Source organism: Oncorhynchus keta, chromosome 13, assembly GCF_023373465.1.
Source record: "Oncorhynchus keta strain PuntledgeMale-10-30-2019 chromosome 13, Oket_V2, whole genome shotgun sequence".
In the NCBI taxonomy this organism is placed as follows: Eukaryota; Metazoa; Chordata; class Actinopteri; order Salmoniformes; family Salmonidae; genus Oncorhynchus; species Oncorhynchus keta.
Genome location: NC_068433.1, coordinates 11,089,521 through 11,111,729, shown reverse-complemented (window position 1 = coordinate 11,111,729; position 22,209 = coordinate 11,089,521). Strand labels below are relative to the sequence as shown.

Here is a 22,209-nt window from a genome sequence, read left to right as displayed (position 1 = left end):
CAGCTGCATTAAGTACTGCAGTGCATCTCCTCCTCATGGACTGCACCAGATTTGCCTGTTCCTGCTGTGAGATGTTGTCCCACTCTTCCACCAAGGCACCTGCAAGTTCCCAACATTTCTGAGGGGAATGGCCTTAACCCTCACCTTCTGATCCAACAGATCCCAGACATGCTCAATGGGATTGAGATCCGGGCTCTTTGCTGGCCATGGCAGAACACTGACAAATCTGCCTTGCAACAGCCCTACACGCCCCCAATCTAGCCTCTCTCAGCCTATTGCGGACAGTCTGAGCACTGATGGAGGGATTTTGCGTTCCTGGTGTAACTCGGGCAGTTGTTGTTGATGTCGTGTACCTGTCCCACAGGTGTGCTGTTCGGATGTACCAATCCTGTGCAGGTGTTGTTACACGTGGTCTGCCACTGCAAGGGCGATCAGTCCATCCTGTCTCCCTGTAGTGCTGTCTTAGGCGTTTCACAGTACAGACATTGCAAATTGATTGCCCTGGCCTATCTGCAGTCCTCATGCCTCCTTGCAGCATGCCTAAGACACATTCACGCAGATGAGCAGGGATCCTGGGCATTTTTCTTTTGGTGTTATTCAGAGTAAGTAGAAAGGCCTCTTTAGTGTTCTGAAGATTTCATAACTGTGACACTAACAGCTTACAGAGGGTAGGCAATTAGGGTCACAGTTATGAAACCCTAATTGCCTACCGTCTGTAAGCTGTTAGTGTCTCAATGACCGTTCCACAGGTGCATGTTCATTAATTGTTTATGGTTCATTGAACAAGCATGGGAAACATGCTCAAACCCTTTACAATGAAGATCTGTGAAGTTATTTGGATTTTTACGATTTATCTTTGAAGAACAGGGTCCTGAAAACGGGACATTTCTTTTTTTGCAGAGTTTATTCCCGTTCAGTACAAATCCATACCTCTTTGTTTTACTTGAGTATCACGGGGCTGTAATCAGCCTCTTCAAAATTCTCCTGATGCCCTTGCCTTTCCTATGACTAAAATATGTTAAAATCAATGTCATATGAGGCCACAACAAAAGTTGTATTCAACATACAGTACCAGTGAAAAGTTTGGACACACCTACTCATTTAAGGATTTTTCTTTATTTTTACTATTTTTTAGATTCTTCAAAGTAGCCACCCTTTGCCTTGATGACAGCTTTGCACACTCTTGGCATTCTCTCAACCAGCTTCATGAGGAATGTTTTTACAACAGTCTTGAAGGAATTCCCACATATGCTGAGCACTTGTTTGCTTCTTTTCCTTCACTCTGCGGTCCAACTCATCCCAAACCATCTCAATCGGGTTGAGGTCGGGTGATTGTGTAGGCCATGTCATCTGATGCAGCACTCCATCACTCTCCTTGGTCGAATAGCCCTTACACAGCCCGGAGGTGTGTTTTGGGTCATTGTCCTGTTAAAAAACAAATGATTGTCCCACTAAGCGCAAACCAGACAGGATGGTGTATTTCTGCAGAATGCTGTGGTAGCCATGCTTGTTAAATGTGCCTTGAATTCTAAATAAATCACAGACAGCGTAACCAGCAAAGTGTGACAGGTTAAAGGACATATTCATAGCCTGTTATAAATTGAAAAGTATTAGTAAGTTCATAGTATGTGAGGATCTTAAAACATCTAAGGTTAAAAAGATGCATTCAGTATTAGTTGATAGAGATTGATAACATTCATATAATTGTGTTAAAGTTAAAATCTGTCAAAGGGTACGAATTGTGAGAGTAATGTGTAAACGTTATATTGATTACTTTATTTTGTGGTGCCTAAAAGTGTTAATCTGTGATCTACGAAATGCTCTTAAACTAATGAGCCGGAGATCGATTGCTCTGGTCTCCACGCATATTCCTGGGGAAATTCGCGGTCTTTTCTCATTGAACTAAATGTTGACTTGAGAATACAACACCGTATCACTCTCGTGATTATTTCTCCCCTGTTTTCAGGTACTTTATTGATGATAAAAATAGTAATTTAAATGTTATAACTAGCGAACATGTCAAGAGTGTTTAAGGTGTGTTTTAGTAACGTCTTGAGGAAGTTAGAGTTAAGTTTGAAGAGAGTAATATTAGCCCTGCTCGGTTGAAGTGAAGAATAGCGTCGTACTGAGAGTAGCTGCCATTTTATGTCGATTGTGAATGAACATGCGTGTTGTTAATAAGATATTTTGCTGTGTTATTTGTATAATGGGTTTTTCTGTTATGTAATGTGTTACTTTTGTGAAATGATTGAACTAAATGTTGACTTGAGAATACAACACCGTATCACTCTCGTGATTATTTCTCCCCTGTTTTCAGGGGCGTAACATTTTTGGAGGCTCCGCTGAGATTGCTGCTCAGATGTCCAGTTTCCACACCCTGGTCGCTGAATTCCGAGCCAGCTAAATCTCCACATAACAACTCAGGCAGGCTGTAGTGAGGAAAGTGTTGCTGTTTGGGGGAAGTTGGAAGTTGGAAGTTAGTGGTTAAGTACGTGTCAACTGATGCCATTGATGACCATCAGAGACAGTAAGGACCATCTAATTCAGAGTCAACTCCTGCACAGTAAAAGTTCCTCCTGTTCTGTCAACATGACAAGTGCCTTGGAAGAACTACAGGAAGAGGTAGTAGGAGAATTACACACCCTGACTAAAGACAAATTACTAGAGATATGTGATTTCCTTGAAATATCAGGCGAACAGAGAAGAGATGTCCCGACAAATCCCGCATAGCATTAATGACTCGCATTATGATGTTCCTTGAGAGAGAGGAAGTCACAGAGTTAGAAGATGGCGGCATGTCGGAATTGTTGCTACTTAGAGACGAAATGACAGAGATGATCAGTGGCAGAGATAACAAAACAGGGCAAGTTGACCATGATATTGAACCAGCCGGAACACATCACAGAATAGAGGAACTGAGAACTGTAACCCCACAACAAGGGGTGGGAACTGAGCAGATTACTGCAGCCAAAGTCAGTGATTCTCTGCGTCAGCCCCAACACCATGCCAATCTTCAGGGGAGCGTGCCGCTCTCACCCAATGCACAGCCCAGCTCATACTGGCGCAAAGAGTTTAAAATTTCTGGTCAGATAGGTGAACCGGGCCAAAAAGAAAAACTGATTTTTTCCAGCCTTGCCCATCAGATTGAAAATGGACTTAACAGAGGATATCCTGAGGTAGACGCAGTAGTCAGGGCTATTTCTCCAGGCTCACAGCTACGCAGCTACTTGGAAGGTAAACCCCAGCTAACTCTTCCCACACTTAGATGTATCCTGCGTTCCCACTTCCAAGAGAAGAGTGCAACAGAGCTTTACAAACAGCTAGCTTCAGAAGCACAGCATAGCAAGGAGACCCCTCAAAGCTTCCTGATGCGCGTTTTAGATTTGAGGCAAAAAGTACTGTTTGCATCCCAGGAGTCAGAATCAGGGCTTAAGTATGACCCTGCCCTAGTCCAGAGCATGTGTTTACACGCAGTCCTTACGGGTCTCCAGAGTGACAGTATCAGGATAGACATGTAGCCTCTCCTGCTAGAGAGCAAAACATCAGATGAGGTTTTGCTAGAGAAGCTTAACATTGCTTGTGCTAATGAGAGAGAAAGACGAAACAAAAAGCGGTTTAATGCCCCACAGCTTGCTACAACTGTAAGTGTAGTCCAGTTAGAGGATGTGCCATCTGCAAAGTGTCCTGTGAAGGAAGCCAAAGCTACGATATCCGCAGAACTGTTAACAGAGTTAGCTGAACTTAAGACAGGTGTAGCTTCTCTAAAAGGTCTCAGTGCAGAGATTGCTCAGATTAAGGAGACATTACAGCAGCCTATGTTTCAGTCACAGCCTTGTGCCTATGCCCCACCCCCAGTTAGGAGGCCAGATAGGGACCCCCAGCCACCTGTTTCCCAGCAGCAGTATTACAGCAACTACAGTCGGTCCCAAGCACTTGACCCTGCACAGCATCAATATGCACCTAACCGGTATACCAACCACTCTGCTCAAGCTCCAAGGAGGTGTTTTGTCTGCCAGCAGGCCAGAACAGATGCACGCTGCACACACTGCTTCCGATGTGGGAGTGGAGAACATTTTCAAGCTGGATGTAAAATCCGGGAGCCAGACCATCAAGGGAGGCCCCTTTAAACGGAAACGGGTTACCGCTGAGGGACGAGTGTTAACCGTAGCTACCAAAAAGTCCCAGAAATGTGCAAATTGTGCCAGAGAAGAGTCATTTGAGAACCTGAAACAATGTTCATCATGTAAAGAGACACTGTACTGTTCCAAAGTATGTCAAAACCAACATTGGACTAAACATAAGAAAAAATGCACTCACCTGAAAATTGACTCTACCAGTGAAAGGTTTTCCTGCACAGAGAAAAATGCCCACTCCTTACCATCCCTAGCTCAAGGTTGCCACCCCGTAAGGTCACCTCGCTAGTCGGCAGACAGTGCCTTATTGAGTGTCACCTGAATCGCCACCACCTCCAAGCTCTATGGGACACAGGATCTCAGGTATCGGTCATTGATGAACGATGGAAAGAGGAATCTCTCCCAAACGCAAGGCTGAGAGATGTTTCAGAAATCCTGGACTCACCTGATGATCTAAGGTTGACTGCAGCAAATGGGACTGAAATGCCGTACCTGGGATGGATTGAAACAACTTTTCGTCTAGCCTCTGAAATTGACCAAACAAAGGAACTGATCATCCCAGTGCTGGTAATGAAAGGCTGTCACCTATCTCATCCCATCATAGGTTTCAATGTTATCGAGCACATCCTGACAATGACCGAAAAGACTAAACGATACAGCACAGTAAAAACAGCTTTCCCAAGCCTCAAAAGAAACAAGGTGAGAGCTTTTATACAGGCTGTTAGCGCAGAACAGACAGATGAATACGCAGTGAAAACCAAGAAAGAGAAGGTTGCTGTACCAAAACACAGTAGCATTCAGATTGAGTGCCGTGTAGCTTCCCAGCCTTTCAAAGATGACATGACAATGCTTTTCCAGCCAGACCTGAACCCGCAGTGGCCAGATGACCTTGAGTTCTTTGACACACTAGTCAGAGTCAGTAAAGGTGTTTTTCCAGTTATCCTGCTTGATGTCTCTAACCCCACTGACCACGACATTGCCCTGCTAGGACGCACAATAATCGGTACAGTACAAACCATTATGACTGTGTTACCTGCCCAAGTCTTTGAAAAAACTGTCACCTCAGCCACAGTGAATCACACCAGCGTTCGAACCCCATGTACTGCTACTGAACAGTGGGATCCACCAGTAGATTTAACTCACCTAACCGAAGAGCAGAGAGAGGTTGTTAGGCAAATGCTTAGAGAAGAGTGTCACTCCTTCTCCAGATCAGACAATGACATTGGCTGCAATGAACGATTGAAAATGACTATTTCTCTAAAGGACTCTGAACCAGTAAAGCGCACATACATGTCAGTGCCCAGGCCACTGTATCAGGAGATGAAGGGTTACATTTATGACCTCATAGTCCAGGGCTGGGTTAGGAAGTCAAACTCTTCATATTCCTCACCTGTCGTGTGCGTTCGTAAGAAGGACGGGACCCTCCGGTTGTGTATAGATTACAGAGATCTGAACAGAAAGACACATCCCGACCGCCAGCCCATCCCTCGGGTCCAAGACATCATGGACAGTTTAGGTGGTAATTCCTGGTTCTCCCTCTTAGATCAGGGGAAAGCGTATCACCAGGGGTTCATCTCTGAAGAAAGCAGACCACTGACAGCATTTGTGACACCGTGGGGACTCTATGAGTGGATACGTATGCCATTCGGCCTCATGAACGCTCCTGCAGCTTTTCAGCGGTGTATGGAGGAGTGTTTGGAAGGGCTCCGGGATAACATCTGCATTCCTTATCTGGACGACACGCTAGTCTTCAGTAAAACATTCAACAGCCATGTGAATGATGTGCGAAAAGTTTTGCAGCGTCTCAGAGAGTATGGCATTAAACTCAAACCAAGTAAGTGTGATCTCTTTAAACCCCAGGTCCGTTATTTGAAGCAGTAAGAGCATTGAAAGAAATCAGACCAGGGACTGTGGGCCAGCTCAGAAAAATGCTTGGTTTACTCACGTACTACAGACAGTACATCAAAGACTTTTCTAGGAGTGCCAGCTGCCTGTATGACCTCCTGAAAGCAGATTCAGAGAAATTACCTGACCATCCACGGAAAACAAAAACAAAGAAAGTAAGTCATGTGGTGCCCTCAAACAAGCCAATCCTGTGGACTGACCAGCATCAACAGGCACTTGAACAGCTGATTGAGTGTTTGCTTCACCCACCAGTTTTAGGTTTCCCTGATTTCACTCAGCCATTTGTTGTACACACTGATGCGTCACACCAAGGCTTGGGAGCAGTTCTTTATCAAAAGCAAGAGGGGAAGCTTAGAGTCATTGCTTATGGCTCTCGAACTTTAACAGCAGCTGAGAAGAACTATCACTACCACTCGAGCAAGCTAGAATTTCTAGCTCTAAAATGGGCAATCACTGATAAGTTCCATGACTATTTGTACTATGCTCCCACCTTCACTGTATACAGCGATAACAACCCGCTCTGCTACATTCTGTCTACTGCAAAACTGAACGCAACCACTTCCAGGTGGGTTGCAGACTTGGCTGATTTCCACTTTACAATAAAGTACAGGCCAGGCAGAGAGAACGGTGATGCAGATGCTTTGTCAAGGATGCCACTGGATGTAGAGTCACTGATGAGAGAATGTTCTGAGGAGCTTCCACCAGACACCATCGCCGCCACGATACAAGCAGTTGAGGTACAGAAAGAGGCTGTTGTACCTTGGTCATTTTCAGCTGCATCTATGTCAGTATCAGCTGAAGGTGAGACAACCACTGCAACAACCAGCTCGATCCCAAAAGATGGGATTAGAGAAGCACAAGAATCTGATCCAGTCATCCGTCCTGTGCTCAATTTCAAACTGTCGGGTTCCAAACCGCCAGTTAAAGAGCAAAAGAAATTCAGTCCAAAGACAAAATGCCTATTCAGAGAATGGGACAAATTGACAATAGACAGTGATGGCATTTTGTACAGAATCACTACAGCCCGCAAGCAGTTAGTTCTACCAGAGCAGTACAAAGGTAAAGTGATGGAAGAGTTGCACAATAACATGGGACACCAAGGTACTGACCGCACTGTATCACTAGTACGTGACCGCTTCTTCTGGCCATATATGCAATCTGACATCGAGCACTATGTGACTAAAAGGTGTAGCTGTGTCAAGCAGAAAAAAGCCAGCCCATGCAACAAGAGCTCCTCTGACAAACATTATGACAACACAGCCATTTGAACTGGTATGTATAGACTTCCTTCATCTCGACAGATGCAAAGGGGCATATGAGTACATCCTCGTGATTGTTGATCATTTTACACGTTTCACTCAAGCCTACGCCACCACATCAAAGTCAGGTAAAACTGCTGCAAATCTCATCTTCAATGATTTTGCCCTGAAGTTTGGGTTCCCGTCCCGCATCCACCATGACCAAGGGGTAGAATTTGAAAATCAGTTGTTCCATCAGTTAAAGAAACTCAGTGGCATGGCGGGGTCCAGGACAACACCCTATCACCCGATGGGAAACGGTCAAGCGGAACGCATGAACAGAACATTGTTGCAAATGTTAAAGACACTAACCGAGACACAAAAGTCAAACTGGAAGGAGTCTCTGAACAAACTGGTTTATGCCTATAACTGCACCCGTTGTGAAGTGACTGGCTATTCACCATTTTATCTTCTGTTTGGGAGATCACCCAGGCTTCCAGTTGATATGCTCTTTGGATTGTGCACAGAGGCAGGTTCCAGTAACCAGCGAGAATACGTGGAGAACTGGAAACGAGGGATGGAAGAAGCATACGCCATTGCAAATGAAAATGCTCAGAAAGCCGCTGAAAGAAGTAAGAAGTACTATGACACTAAAGTTAGGAGTTCAGTGCTACAGCCTGGCGAGCGAGTTCTGATTAAAAACCTGACACCAAGAGGAGGACCAGGAAAACTCCGTAACTATTGGGAAGATGAAATTCACACAGTGGTGAGACAAATGGGTTCAGACCTGCCGATTTATGAATTGAGACCAGAAAAGGGTAGGGGACGCTCCAGGGTCCTGCATAGAAATCTGCTCATGTCCTGTGACCACTTACCTTTTGAGACACAACCAGAAATGACCAAAGTGGACAAAAGTCAGAAAACGAGGAGACACCAGCCTGCATCACAGACTCTAGATTCTGATGAAGATAGTGGGGATGAATATGACCTTCATCATGAGCCGCTACAGGTTCCCACATCTCCTACAGTACCTGAGGAGAGGAATGCTGAACCAGCGAGAGAGTGGGAACACAGGCCCTCAACAGTGAAACAGACAGTTGCAGTGCCAGTCCCTGATACGCTACCAGCACAGCCTCTTGTTGAAAAGCGGCTGGAGGACGACAACAACAGTTAAAGACCTGCCTGCTGAAAATTTGCCTGATGATCATCCACCAAGTGCCTTTCCTTCATATACTGATGCTTCTGAACCTGAGGAACCAGCCTACCAGCTGCCACAAAAGAGAGACACCCTCCAAGACGTATCACCTATGATCAGCTTGGTATCCCTTCCTGCTACAGTATACAGCCACAGCCACAGTTGTTCCCTGTCTACTCTGCACCAGGACTGGTTCCATGGCTGCCATCACTACAGCAATGTTACTTTCAGCCACCTTACATGTATGGGCTTCAGCAAACATGAGGCTACAGAGTTGACATGTTTGACCATGGACTACTGTCAGATTTCACAGACTGTCAAAAGAGACAATTTACAGACTATGCATATAGATCATTCAAATTGATGGACTGTTGATCAATAGTATGAGAAAATACTGCTTATGTTATATAGCTGGTCAACAGATATGGACTGTGAATATAACTTGTTAGTTATATTTGAACTGTGACCTGTGACTTCTGCTCAAGTACTACCTTACAGAAGAGGATTTTCTAGGTCCAGTGCATACGAACTGTTGAAGAAGACAATGTTGGTAATGTTGGGACAACATTTATTTTGTCGGGGAGAGTGTGACAGGTTAAAGGACATATTCATAGCCTGTTATACATTGAAAAGTATTAGTAAGTTCATAGTATGTGAGGATCTTAAAACATCTAAGGTTAAAAAGATGCATTCAGTATTAGTTGATAGAGATTGATAACATTCATATAATTGTGTTAAAGTTAAAATCTGTCAAAGGGTACGAATTGTGAGAGTAATGTGTAAACGTTATATTGATTACTTTATTTTGTGGTGCCTAAAAGTGTTAATCTGTGATCTACGAAATGCTCTTAAGCTAATGAGCCGGAGATCGATTGCTCTGGTCTCCACGCATATTCCTGGGGAAATTCGCGGTCTTTTCTCATTGAACTAAATGTTGACTTGAGAATACAACACCGTATCACTCTCGTGATTATTTCTCCCCTGTTTTCAGGGGCGTAACAAAAGCACCCCCACACCATCACACCTCCTCACGGTGGAAACCACACATCCGTTCACCTACTCTGCGTCTCACAATGATGCCGCGGATGGAAACCAAAAATCGCACATTTGGACTCATAAGACCAAAGGGCAGATTTCCACCAGTCTAATGTCCATTGCTCGTGCTTCTTGGCCCAAGCAAGTCTCTTCTTCTTACATCCTTTGGTAGTGGTTTCTTTGCAGCAATTCGAATGATTCACGCAGTCTCCTCTGAACAATTGATGTTGAGATGTTTCTGTTACTTGAAGTCTATGAAGCATTTATTTGGGCTGCAATATGACGTGCCATTAATTCTAATGAACGTATCCTCTGCAGCAGAGGTAACTCTGAGTCTTCCTTTCCTGTGGCGGTCCTCATGAGAGACAGTTTCATCATAGTGCTTGATGGTTTTTGCGACTGCACTTGAAGAAACTTTCAAAGTTGTTGAGATGTTACGGATTGACTGACCTTCATGTCTTAAAGTAATGATGACTGTCATTTATCTTTGCTTATTTGAGCTGTTATTGTCATAATATGGACTTGGTCTTTTACCAAACAGGGCTATCTGCTGTATACCCCCCTAACTTGACATAACACAACTGATTGGCTTATAAAGGAATTTATATGTTTAAAGTAATGACTAAAGAATTCCACGCTGAAATCATATAATTGTATGAAATGTGTTAGAGTCATGTGTGTGACTAGACCATTGTGTTACTATGTAGTAATGTGTAAGTTGAGACAACCCTTCCAAGGTCCCTCTAATCTAGGGAGGAGAGGAACGGTAAGAAACTGCCAGGCTGGTAGAAAAGCGATAAACTGTGTGTGTGTATGTGTATGTGTATGTGTGTGTGTGTGTGTGTGTGTGTGTGTGTGTGTGTGTGTGTGAGAGAGTTATAAAATGACTGTTTTTGCATTTTTGACTTCAGAGTACTCTCTGAATAAAGAACTAACCTATTGCAGACTGGGGGCTTTGTCTAATAATTAACCAGGGTCTTACAAACTTCTGGGAATTGGTCAAAGCTGTAGTGATAGTTGAGTTCAACCATTGGGATAAAAATTCTCATGACATTGGCTCAAATGCATTTTAAGAAGGAAAGAAATTACACGTATTAGCTTTTAACAAGGCACATCTGTTAATTTAAATGCATTCCAATTTACATTAGCTAGTAGAGTGAAATAACACCATTCTATTGTTTGAGGAGGGTGCACAGTTTTTATCATGAAAAGTTATTAATAAACAAATTAGGCAGTCTTTTTATTTATTTTACTAGGCAAGTCAGTTAAGAACAAATTCTTATTTTCAATGACGGCCTAGGAACGACGTATTTTTACCTTGTCAGCTGGGGGATTTGATCTTGCAACCATTCAAATACGAGTCCAACTCTCTAACCATTAGGTTACCTGCCGCCCCAATTGTTCTGAACAAAAATGCAATGGTTCATTGGATCAGTCTAAAACTTTGCTCATACACTTCTGCCATGTAGTGGCCAACATCTAAATTGCACCTGGGCTGAATAATATATTATGGCCTTTCTCTTTCATTTCAAATATTATGGTACACAAAAATACAAAGAAAACTGTTTTTTTCAATGTATTACCTTTTACCAGATCTATTGTGTTATATTCTCCGCCATTCCTTTCACATTTCCACAAACTTCAAAGTGTTTCCTTTCAAATGGTACCAAGAATATGCATATCCTTGCTACAGGCAGTTAGATTAAAGTATGTCATTCTAGGCAAAAATAAAAAATGACAGCCTACCAAAAGGCAAAAAGCCTCCTGCGGGGACCGGGGCCTAGGATTTTTTTTACATTTTATAAATTCAATGAGAGAGACACAAGACAACAACATAGCATGGCAGGAACACATGACAACACAGCATGGTAGCAACACAACATAACAACAACACAACATGGTAGCACCTCTTTTTCCTGTAGTCCACAATCATCTCCTTTGTCTTGATCATGAAGCTGGTTGGGAGAATTTTTTTTTTTTTACCTTTATTTAACCAGGCAAGTCAGTTAAGAACATATTCTTATTTTCAAATACAGCCTGGGAACAGTGGCTGCCTGTTCAGGGGCAGAATGACAGATTTGTACCTTGTCAGCTCGGGGGTTTGAACTCACAACCTTCCGGTTACTAGTCCAACACTCTAACCACTAGGCTACGCTGCAGCCCCAATGCCAAGAGTGTGCAAAGTGTGCTACTTAGATCCCAGTGCTACTTAGAGGAAACTCAAATATAAAATATTTTTTGATTTGTTTAACACTGATTCCATATGTGTTGTTTCATAGTTTTGATGTCTTTATTATAATTCTACAATGTAGAACATTGTTCGAATATAGAAAAACCCTGGAATGAGGAAGTGTGTCCAAACGTTTGACTGGTACTGTATGTTGTGGGTTGTAAAAACAAGTCATGACTGACTGAGAAAATAGTTCATAGCTGCCTTCTGATGTTTATTAATCAGTCAGTTAGAAACCATCTTAGTGAGCCTTGTACTGTTCCTTATATGTTCATCATCATCATCATCATCATCAAAAACAACAAATCATCAACATCACCATCAACATCATCATCATCAACAACATCATCATCACCCAACATCATCATCAACAATAGCGGAGAGACAGATATTGGCACTCAAATAATGCAACTCAAACCCCTATTAGTCTCTTGCAGTAAGGAAGAAGACACTCAATCATGAAACTCAAAACCTGTCAGCCGTGTGCAACATTCAAGAGGACATTGTGACAGATTGTGCTATACAGTGTACCAATATACTTCAGAATGATTTCATTACATAGCGCTGTAAACTCTATCATTCAGAAATAATATATCTACTGATGTTTTCTCATTCAGGTAAAAGATATTCCCAGTTATACTAAGGTTTTATCTGTATTGTGGAAGGTGCCAAACCGAAGCAGTAGATCTCCTTTCAAGAGTTTGAAATGTGTCCTGAATTGTGTCCTACAGGTTATCTTTATGTTAGAAAAACAACGGGTTAATAACTGGTTAAAAGACCTACACCTTCAGTCAGTCCGTTTAATGTACTGATACACAGCGCCTGATTACACACAATTTGTTCATTAATAATGTAGATAAACTTGTGTTGGATTGGTATTTAACCTTTTTCTTCACATGTTGCTGTGTTGTTGATGAATGCTGATATGAAATAGCTTTGGCAACGCCACGCTACTCTACTTTCCAAATGGAAACATGGGACATTTTGATAAGATTGTGAAAAGGTGCAGCAAAGGATAATGCAATGCCGTTCATTGAGTACTAGGGGAGAGTGGGGTATGTTGAGACATTTCTTTACATTCAGCATTACTTAGTCCCAGATAGGTGCAGTGAAATATGTTGTTTTAGAGGGTCACTCATAGTAGTAAGGTGCCCCTGGAGCAAATGAGGGTTAACAGCAGATTTTTTCCCCTTGTCTGCTTTTATGTTATTGGCCAATGCTCTAACCGTTAATTATTCTAACGAACAAAGATATCTACATATATTTCAGGATGTTGTGCACCCATGGGAATAATCAGAATTCATGTAAACATACCCTTTTTGAAAACATAGCTTGTCCAGAAAAAAGTGGTCTCTTGGCACAACTTGGCCCAGGTATGAATGGAGCATGTGCACAGGGTGAACACAGGAATACATTTCTAACACTTCGTAGTTAAATAAAAACCCACTTTTAACATCAGGCCCTGGTGTAACCTCATATCCCAGCGATAATGCTGTGCATTACGCCTGGCAAGAAAACACTGGCCCTAGAGGGGGATCGAACCCAACTGAGGAAGACATTTTCCCTCATTTGAACTTGACTAAGCACACACGTGTTTATAAAAAGCCACATTTTTTCCAGTACAAAGAAAGGAGAAGAAACGTCTCTGATTATGCCTACTCTGACATGCTTTGTTTTCTCTAACAGAGATCCAGTTATATTACTAGCCTAAATTATGACTATGCAATCTTACTTATCACATGAGGAGCGGTAACCTATTTGAAATGCATGTCATCCTTTACTATAAAGATGGCAACTTTGAAACTCACACTATGGATGTCCACATTTGAAGTCGGCCATGTTGTGACTTTATCGCCTGTTTTATGCATCTATTTGGCAACTCAATATTAGGTAGGTGTTCCTAATGTTTTGAATATGCCGTTCCACAGACCTTTAAACCTGATATTCATCATTAATGGCTAACATCTTTTTTTATGTTGTTTTTTGCAGTTCTCCAAATAGCATTTTAGAGTTTTTAAATTGTGTAGAAATGCAGTACATGAGCTTCAACTTCCCAATAATGTGTCCTTACCCCACTTTGCCATATAGGTTTATCTGAACTGACGCCGCAGTGGCACAGACTAGCATCCAGCTAGATTTTGTTTCCAAAGATTAGATAATGACAGACTGTTCAATTAACACTGTTCCAAAGTATATCTACTTTTGCTTCATAGGCATTTTGTATTTCTAACCACATCGCACTTTTCTTATCTGAAGTTGTGTTATCGTCTGTGTTTCAAATGGCACTTTATCCCCTATACAGTGCACTACTTTTGACAAGAGGCATATGGGCCTTATTCAAAAGTAGTGCACTATATTGGGGATAGCGTGACATTTTGGGACACACAGATTTCTTGGCATTGTATGCTGAAGGAGGGCATGACACGGTCGATTGGCTGTGGATTGGGTCCTGGTGTCCAGGGTGAATGTATATAAGGCCTGGGTTCTCCTACTCTAACTTCACTCACTGTGTCCAAGAAGAACCAGAAGCAACCATGATGAAGTGGGCTGTCCTCCTGTGTGCCCTAGTGGCCCTCTCCGAGTGTAATACCAAGTCAGTCATGTTCTTTTCTTCATTTTTCTGTATTTTTTTCCTTCATATTCTGCTTATTGTTGTCAGCACCATTTCACCAGGTCAAATTCCTGGTACGTGTAATTGGCGAATAATGGTGATTGCGATTGTGTGTTTTCAGAATCTCTCTGATCAAGGGGAAGACGGCCAGAGAGACCCTAATGGAGAAGGGTATATGGGAGGAGACCAGGCTGAAGTTCCCCTACAACCCTATGGCCAAGTTCTACCAGACCGGTGATGAGGCTATGACCAACGATGCTGATGTAAGGCACAGACAGAAGCAGTATGGTGATGTACTGCATTAGCCTGGTGATTGATCCCAGATCTGTTTTTTCTCTATTGCCAATGAACATGGGAGTTGTCTACAGTGCATTCGGAAAGTATTCAGACCCCTTGACTTTTTCTACATTTTGTTACATTACAGCCTTATTCTGAAATGGATCATATCTTATTTATCATTATGGGATATTGTGTGTAGATTGACGAGGGACAAAAAAAAACAATTTTATCCATTTTAGAATAAGACTAACTTAACAAAATGTGGAAAAAGTCAAGGGGTCTGAATACTTTCCTAATGCACTGTAGACAACGCAAACAGACGTGGGACCAGGCTAGTCTATTGGCTATATGATTATTGTTTAAAAAATGTCATTACATGTTGGATATTGTGACTGCATAGTTTGAACACATTGGCGCTACTGTTTGTGTTCATGTCTTGCTTAAATTAAATGTACACTGGCATGATCAACTGAATTATGAGCTTAGAGCATATAGCCATGCTTCTTGACTTGTAACTAGCTACATAGTTAGACAAATGCCTGTTTCCTCATCGTACTGTAAAATGTTCACCTGTGTGACCCTGACATCCAGTACATTTTTATTTATTTAACCAGGCAAGTCAGTTAAGAACTAATTCTTATTTTCAATGACGGCCTAGGAACAGTGGGTTAACTGCCTGTTCAGGGGCAGAACGACAGATTTTGTACCTTGTTAGCTCAGAGATTTGAACTTGCAACCTTTCGGTTACTAGTCCAATGCTCTAACCACTAGGCTACCCTGCCCCCCCCATGTCTGTTTCCCCGCCTCCTTGCAGTTGTCCTACTACGGCGTGATTTCCATCGGAACTCCTCCCCAGTCCTTCAACGTCATCTTTGACACGGGCTCCTCCAACCTGTGGGTTCCCTCGGTCTACTGCTCCAGCCAGGCCTGCCGTGAGTATACCGTAGGGGTATGAAGGATACTGGTGGAATTGGAGAATAGCTATATTTCCAATTGTTTCTGAGTAGTCTCTTGTGACAGAGTTGCAAAAAAAAAAAAATTTCATATTGAGTACCTAGCCAGAGAATGAGAGACTTTGTTGTGGGTTGAGATGAGAGGATGAGGTGAGCACCTTAAGGCTTACAGCATAACGGGATACTCTCAACACAATAAAAACATAGAATAGGATGAATGTATTTTTATATTGTCCCATTTAGAGCGTGGATTGTAGAGGGTAGCTCAATACCAATTAATAAATAAATGAATGTTACATATTTTTGCAATGACACAGAATGTACTTAATGAACACGTTCATGTCCTGAATAGAGAACCATGCCGAGTTCAACCCTTCTCAGTCCAGCACCTTCACGTGGGCCAACAAGCCTGTTTCTATTCAGTACGGAACTGGCAGCATGACTGGGCAGCTGGCATACGACACTGTTTCGGTATGGAAATGTAGCTCACTACACATTATTATAATACATACAATTACATACTGTACATTACATACAATACAACTCCCAAATACTCTTCCACTCAGCACCCGCCATCCCCTAGCAGTCCCATTTTATAACATCACATGCTAAAAAAAAAATACACAAGTATATTAGTAACTGACTCCGGTGGAGTCAGCAAAGATTTATAATTACTATTTTAGGTACACTCAATATGGCCGCCGGTCCACACATCACCAATCAGTTGAATGGGAAAACCTGTTCAAGTAGTTCTATTTCTATGGTGCCCAGTGACTGATGCCTGCTGTTCTGTTTTTCCAGGTGGGCGGTATCTCAGTGACTGATGCCTGCTGTTCTGTTTTTCCAGGTGGGCGGTATCTCAGTGACTGATGCCTGCTGTTCTGTTTTTCCAGGTGGGCGGTATCTCAGTGACTGATGCCTGCTGTTCTGTTTTTCCAGGTGGGCGGTATCTCAGTGACTGATGCCTGCTGTTCTGTTTTTCCAGGTGGGCGGTATCTCAGTGACTGATGCCTGCTGTTCTGTTTTTCCAGGTGGGCGGTATCTCAGTGACTGATGCCTGCTGTTCTGTTTTTCCAGGTGGGCGGTATCTCAGTGACTGATGCCTGCTGTTCTGTTTTTCCAGGTGGGCGGTATCTCAGTGACTGATGCCTGCTGTTCTGTTTTTCCAGGTGGGCGGTATCTCAGTGACTGATGCCTGCTGTTCTGTTTTTCCAGGTGGGCGGTATCTCAGTGACTGATGCCTGCTGTTCTGTTTTTCCAGGTGGGCGGTATCTCAGTGACTGATGCCTGCTGTTCTGTTTTTCCAGGTGGGCGGTATCTCAGTGACTGATGCCTGCTGTTCTGTTTTTCCAGGTGGGCGGTATCTCAGTGACTGATGCCTGCTGTTCTGTTTTTCCAGGTGGGCGGTATCTCAGTGACTGATGCCTGCTGTTCTGTTTTCCAGGTGGGCGGTATCTCTGTGACTGATGCCTGCTGTTCTGTTTTTCCAGGTGGGCGGTATCTCAGTGACTGATGCCTGCTGTTCTGTTTTTCCAGGTGGGCGGTATCTCAGTGACTGATGCCTGCTGTTCTGTTTTTCCAGGTGGGCGGTATCTCAGTGACTGATGCCTGCTGTTCTGTTTTTCCAGGTGGGCGGTATCTCTGTGACTGATGCCTGCTGTTCTGTTTTTCCAGGTTTAGTATCTCAGTGACTGATGCCTGCTGTTCTGTTTTTCCAGGTGGGCGGTATCTCAGTGACTGATGCCTGCTGTTCTGTTTTTCCAGGTGGGCGGTATCTCAGTGACTGATGCCTGCTGTTCTGTTTTTCCAGGTGGGCGGTATCTCTGTGACTGATGCCTGCTGTTCTGTTTTTCCAGGTGGGCGGTATCTCAGTGACTGATGCCTGCTGTTCTGTTTTTCCAGGTGGGCGGTATCTCTGTGACTGATGCCTGCTGTTCTGTTTTTCCAGGTGGGCGGTATCTCAGTGACTGATGCCTGCTGTTCTGTTTTTCCAGGTGGGCGGTATCTCAGTGACTGATGCCTGCTGTTCTGTTTTTCAGGTTTAGTATCTCAGTGACTGATGCCTGCTGTTCTGTTTTTCCAGGTTTAGTATCTCAGTGACTGATGCCTGCTGTTCTGTTTTTCCAGGTGGGCGGTATCTCAGTGACTGATGCCTGCTGTTCTGTTTTTCCAGGTGGGCGGTATCTCAGTGACTGATGCCTGCTGTTCTGTTTTTCCAGGTGGGCGGTATCTCAGTGACTGATGCCTGCTGTTCTGTTTTTCCAGGTGGGCGGTATCTCAGTGACTGATGCCTGCTGTTCTGTTTTTCCAGGTGGGCGGTATCTCAGTGACTGATGCCGGCTGTTCTGTTTTTCCAGGTGGGCGGTATCTCTGTGACTGATGCCTGCTGTTCTGTTTTTCCAGGTGGGCGGTATCTCAGTGACTGATGGCGGCTGTTCTGTTTTTCCAGGTGGGCGGTATCTCAGTGACTGATGCCTGCTGTTCTGTTTTTCCAGGTGGGCGGTATCTCAGTGACTGATGCCTGCTGTTCTGTTTTTCCAGGTGGGCGGTATCTCTGTGACTGATGCCTGCTGTTCTGTTTTTCCAGGTGGGCGGTATCTCAGTGACTGATGCCTGCTGTTCTGTTTTTCCAGGTGGGCGGTATCTCAGTGACTGATGCCTGCTGTTCTGTTTTTCCAGGTGGGCGGTATCTCTGTGACTCAGCAGATCTTTGGTGCCAGTCAGACCGAGGCTCCCTTCATGGCCAACATGGTTGCCGACGGTATCCTGGGCCTGGCTTTCCCCAACCTGGCGGCCTCTGGGGCCACACCAGTCTTTGACAACATGATGAGTCAGGGCCTCGTTTCCCAGAACCTCTTCTCTGTCTACCTGAGCGGGTAACACAGTAACTGCACTGTACAAATATACCTGGATGGGAGGTGGCCTTTTCTCTTAGTTGTGATATTAATATATAAGAATGTAAGAACAACCTTGTTGACCTTTCTCCTCCTCCAATAGAAACTCAGCAGAGGGTAGTGTGGTGTCTTTCGGAGACATTGAGTCTAACTACTACACCGGACAGATCGCCTGGATCCCCCTGTCCTCTGAGACCTACTGGCAGATCAACATGGACAGGTACATACATTAGTCCACACAGAGCCTATATCCTGGTCCATATCCATACCAATATTCATGTATCATCCTTTCATGCAATCACCCACAATTCATTGGAGCAGTACATCAAATGAACATAACTACTTCAAGTCTGGAACCTATGACTACATCTTGCTGTGCACTTAGCAAGTTGAAGTTTATTTGCTAACGACGAAAACCCAACAGCAATAAATATGCATACAACCAAAGAGAGGAAGAACAGTTAAACTAGTATTTGTCTTTCCAGCGTTACCATCAACGGCAACACAGTGGCTTGCAGTGGTGGGTGTCAGGCTATCGTAGATACCGGCACCTCCCTGATCGTTGGGCCAACCACTGACATCAACAACATGAACAGCTGGGTCGGAGCCACCACTGACCAGTATGGAGACGTGAGTCACACACACACACACACACACACACACACACACACACACACACACACAGGTACAGAGATGTCCAACTATAAGGCTTTTCACACCACTGAGCAGAACCAAGCCGAGCCAAACCAAGCTGCCCTAAGCTGCCCGGCCGTGTTAGTTGTTGGAACAACCGTGCTAAAAAGAATAAGTGGGAAGAGCAAATGTCTGAAACAGCATATTGTGGTTGGGACGGCATTGTAGTGGGAAAAGGGTATAAACCTTTTCTCTTGTTGTTTTTCCCCCTCTGATTAACCACAGAATAAACATGATGTTATTGTTCCTCTCCTAGGCCTCCGTGAACTGCAACAACATCCCCAACATGCCCGAGGTGACCTTCACCCTCAACGGAAACGCCTTCACCATCTCTGCCTCCGCCTACACCTCCCAGGTAGTCTACTGAAGCACATGTTGTTACATACAACTCATCTGACCTATCTGGTCTTTAATGCTGATGCAAGCTCCTTCTTCAGAGCGCCTGGACATCTGAGACTTGACCTTTCTTTTAGATCCTAGGAGCAAAGGGCCACATATAACTGACTTTCCTCCTCTCTGTCTCTATCTCTGTCTATCTCTCTATTTTTCTCTCTCTCTGTAGAACTCCAACGGCTGCATGACTGGTTTTGGTAACGGTGGAACTCAGCAGCTCTGGATCCTTGGAGATGTCTTCATCAGGCAGTACTACGCCATCTTTGACAGGCAGAACAACTATGTCGGTCTGGCCCAGGCCGCGTAAGATATCCACCGAGAGATCCACTAGATCTACAGAGATCCCAAAAGATTCTTAATGGCTAGATTTCATCTGTATCGTGAAAGTACAGTGGGATTGAAATGTTAAAGTAATTTCTGATTGAGCCGACAGGTGCAGCATTTTTGCCTTTAAATTTAAATAGTGCTATAGCACAGATCTTCCAAAGTCTGGATTGAATCTAGGAATAAATCTTCCAGTTATGTTATATAGGTGATTATATCACTTGGTTGGGGAAATTTTGTCAATGTACACAGCTGCCAATGAATAAAATAAAAATGTTGCCTTGCAAATAAACTGTGTTTGGTTGTCAACAGCTCTTTCTCCCTGAAGTGAAACTATCCTCTTGTGGAACCTCTTGATGTAAGAAAAAGGATAGGAACAGAATAGAATACTATAGAATATTGACCTGATCATGCTGGAGGTAGGTAGGCCCAGAGTCATAGACCTGAACATGGTGCAGGCAGGTAGGCCCAGAGTCATAGACCTGAACATGGTACAGGCAGGTAGGCCCAGAGTCATAGACCTGAACATGGTGCAGGCAGGTAGGCCCAGAGTCATAGACCTGAACATGGTGCAGGCAGGTAGGCCCAGAGTCATAGACCTGAACATGGTGCAGGCAGGTAGGCCCAGAGTCATAGACCTGAACATGGTGCAGGCAGGTAGGCCCAGAGTCATAGACCTGAACATGGTGCAGGCAGGTAGGCCCAGAGTCATAGACCTGAACATGGTGCAGGCAGGTAGGCCCAGAGTCATAGACCTGAACATGGTGGAGGCAGGTAGGCCCAGAGTCATAGACCTGAACATGGTGCAGGCAGGTAGGCCCAGAGTCATAGACCTGAACATGGTGTAGGCAGGTAGGCCCAGAGTCATAGACCTGAACATGCTGGAGGTAGGTAGGCCCAGAGTCATAGACCTGAACATGGTGCAGGCAGGTAGGCCCAGAGTCATAGACCTGAACATGGTGCAGGCAGGTAGGCCCAGAGTCATAGACCTGAACATGGTGCAGGCAGGTAGGCCCAGAGTCATAGACCTGAACATGGTGCAGGCAGGTAGGCCCAGAGTCATAGACCTGAACATGGTGCAGGTAGGTAGGCCCAGAGTCATAGACCTGAACATGGTGCAGGTAGGTAGGCCCAGAGTCATAGACCTGAACATGGTGCAGGCAGGTAGGCCCAGAGTCATAGACCTGAACATGGTGCAGGCAGGTAGGCCTAGAGTCATAGACCTGAACATGCTGGAGGTAGGTAGGCCCAGAGTCATAGACCTGATCATGCTGGAGGTAGGTAGGCCCAGAGTCATAGACCTGATCATGCTGGAGGTAGGTAGGCCCAGAGTCATAGACCTGAACATGGTGCAGGCAGGTAGGCCCAGAGTCATAGACCTGAACATGGTGCAGGCAGGTAGGCCCAGAGTCATAGACCTGAACATGCTGGAGGTAGGTAGGCCCAGAGTCATAGACCTGATCATGCTGGAGGTAGGTAGGCCCAGAGTCATAGACCTGATCATGCTGGAGGTAGGTAGGCCCAGAGTCATAGACCTGATCATGCTGGAGATAGGTAGGCCCAGAGTCATAGACCTGAACATGGTGCAGGCAGGTAGGCCCAGAGTCATAGACCTGAACATGGTGCAGGCAGGTAGGCCCAGAGTCATAGACCTGAACATGGTGCAGGCAGGTAGGCCCAGAGTCATAGACCTGAACATGGTGCAGGCAGGTAGGCCCAGAGTCATAGACCTGAACATGGTGCAGGCAGGTAGGCCCAGAGTCATAGACCTGAACATGGTACAGGCAGGTAGGCCCAGAGTCATAGACCTGAACATGGTGCAGGCAGGTAGGCCCAGAGTCATAGACTTGAACATGGTGCAGGCAGGTAGGCCCAGAGTCATAGACCTGAACATGGTGCAGGCAGGTAGGCCCAGAGTCATAGACCTGAACATGGTGCAGGCAGGTAGACCGAGAGTCATAGACCTGAACATGGTGCAGGCAGGTAGGCAGGTAGGCCCAGAGTCATATACCTGAACATGGTGCAGGCAGGTAGGCCCAGAGTCATAGACCTGATCATGCTGGAGGTAGGTAGGCCCAGAGTCATAGACCTGAACATGGTGCAGGCAGGTAGGCCCAGAGTCATAGACCTGAACATGGTGCAGGCAGGTAGGCCCAGAGTCATAGACCTGAACATGGTGCAGGCAGGTAGGCCCAGAGTCATAGACCTGAACATGGTGCAGGCAGGTAGGCCCAGAGTCATAGACCTGAACATGGTGCAGGCAGGTAGGCCCAGAGTCATAGACCTGATCATGCTGGAGGTAGGTAGGCCCAGAGTCATAGACCTG

The 22,209-nt window shown here is 44.6% G+C and overlaps 1 protein-coding gene across 1 annotated transcript; it reads left to right on the top strand.

Annotated features, from left to right (window-relative positions):
* Nucleotides 1-14,160: 14,160 nt before the first annotated feature.
* LOC118391864 (pepsin A-like) lies at nt 14,161-20,175 on the top strand. The gene is made up of 9 exons (XM_035783338.2): nt 14,161-14,329; nt 14,469-14,610; nt 15,441-15,558; nt 15,932-16,050; nt 18,259-18,455; nt 18,577-18,693; nt 18,959-19,103; nt 19,423-19,521; nt 19,729-20,175. The coding sequence occupies exons 1-9, from the start codon at nt 14,202-14,204 to the stop codon at nt 19,864-19,866; spliced, it is 1,203 nt and encodes a 400-aa protein (XP_035639231.1). The 5' UTR covers nt 14,161-14,201; the 3' UTR covers nt 19,867-20,175.
* The last annotated feature ends 2,034 nt before the right edge of the window (nt 20,176-22,209 follow it).

Coding starts and splice junctions, on each gene's coding strand:
- LOC118391864 (XM_035783338.2), top strand. CDS start 14,202: ATGTATATAAGGCCTGGGTTCTCCTACTCTAACTTCACTCACTGTGTC. Junction 15,559..15,931: donor CTGCTCCAGCCAGGCCTGCC/GTGAGTATACCG, acceptor TGTCCTGAATAG/AGAACCATGCCGAGTTCAAC. Junction 16,051..18,258: donor TGGCATACGACACTGTTTCG/GTATGGAAATGT, acceptor CTGTTTTTCCAG/GTGGGCGGTATCTCTGTGAC.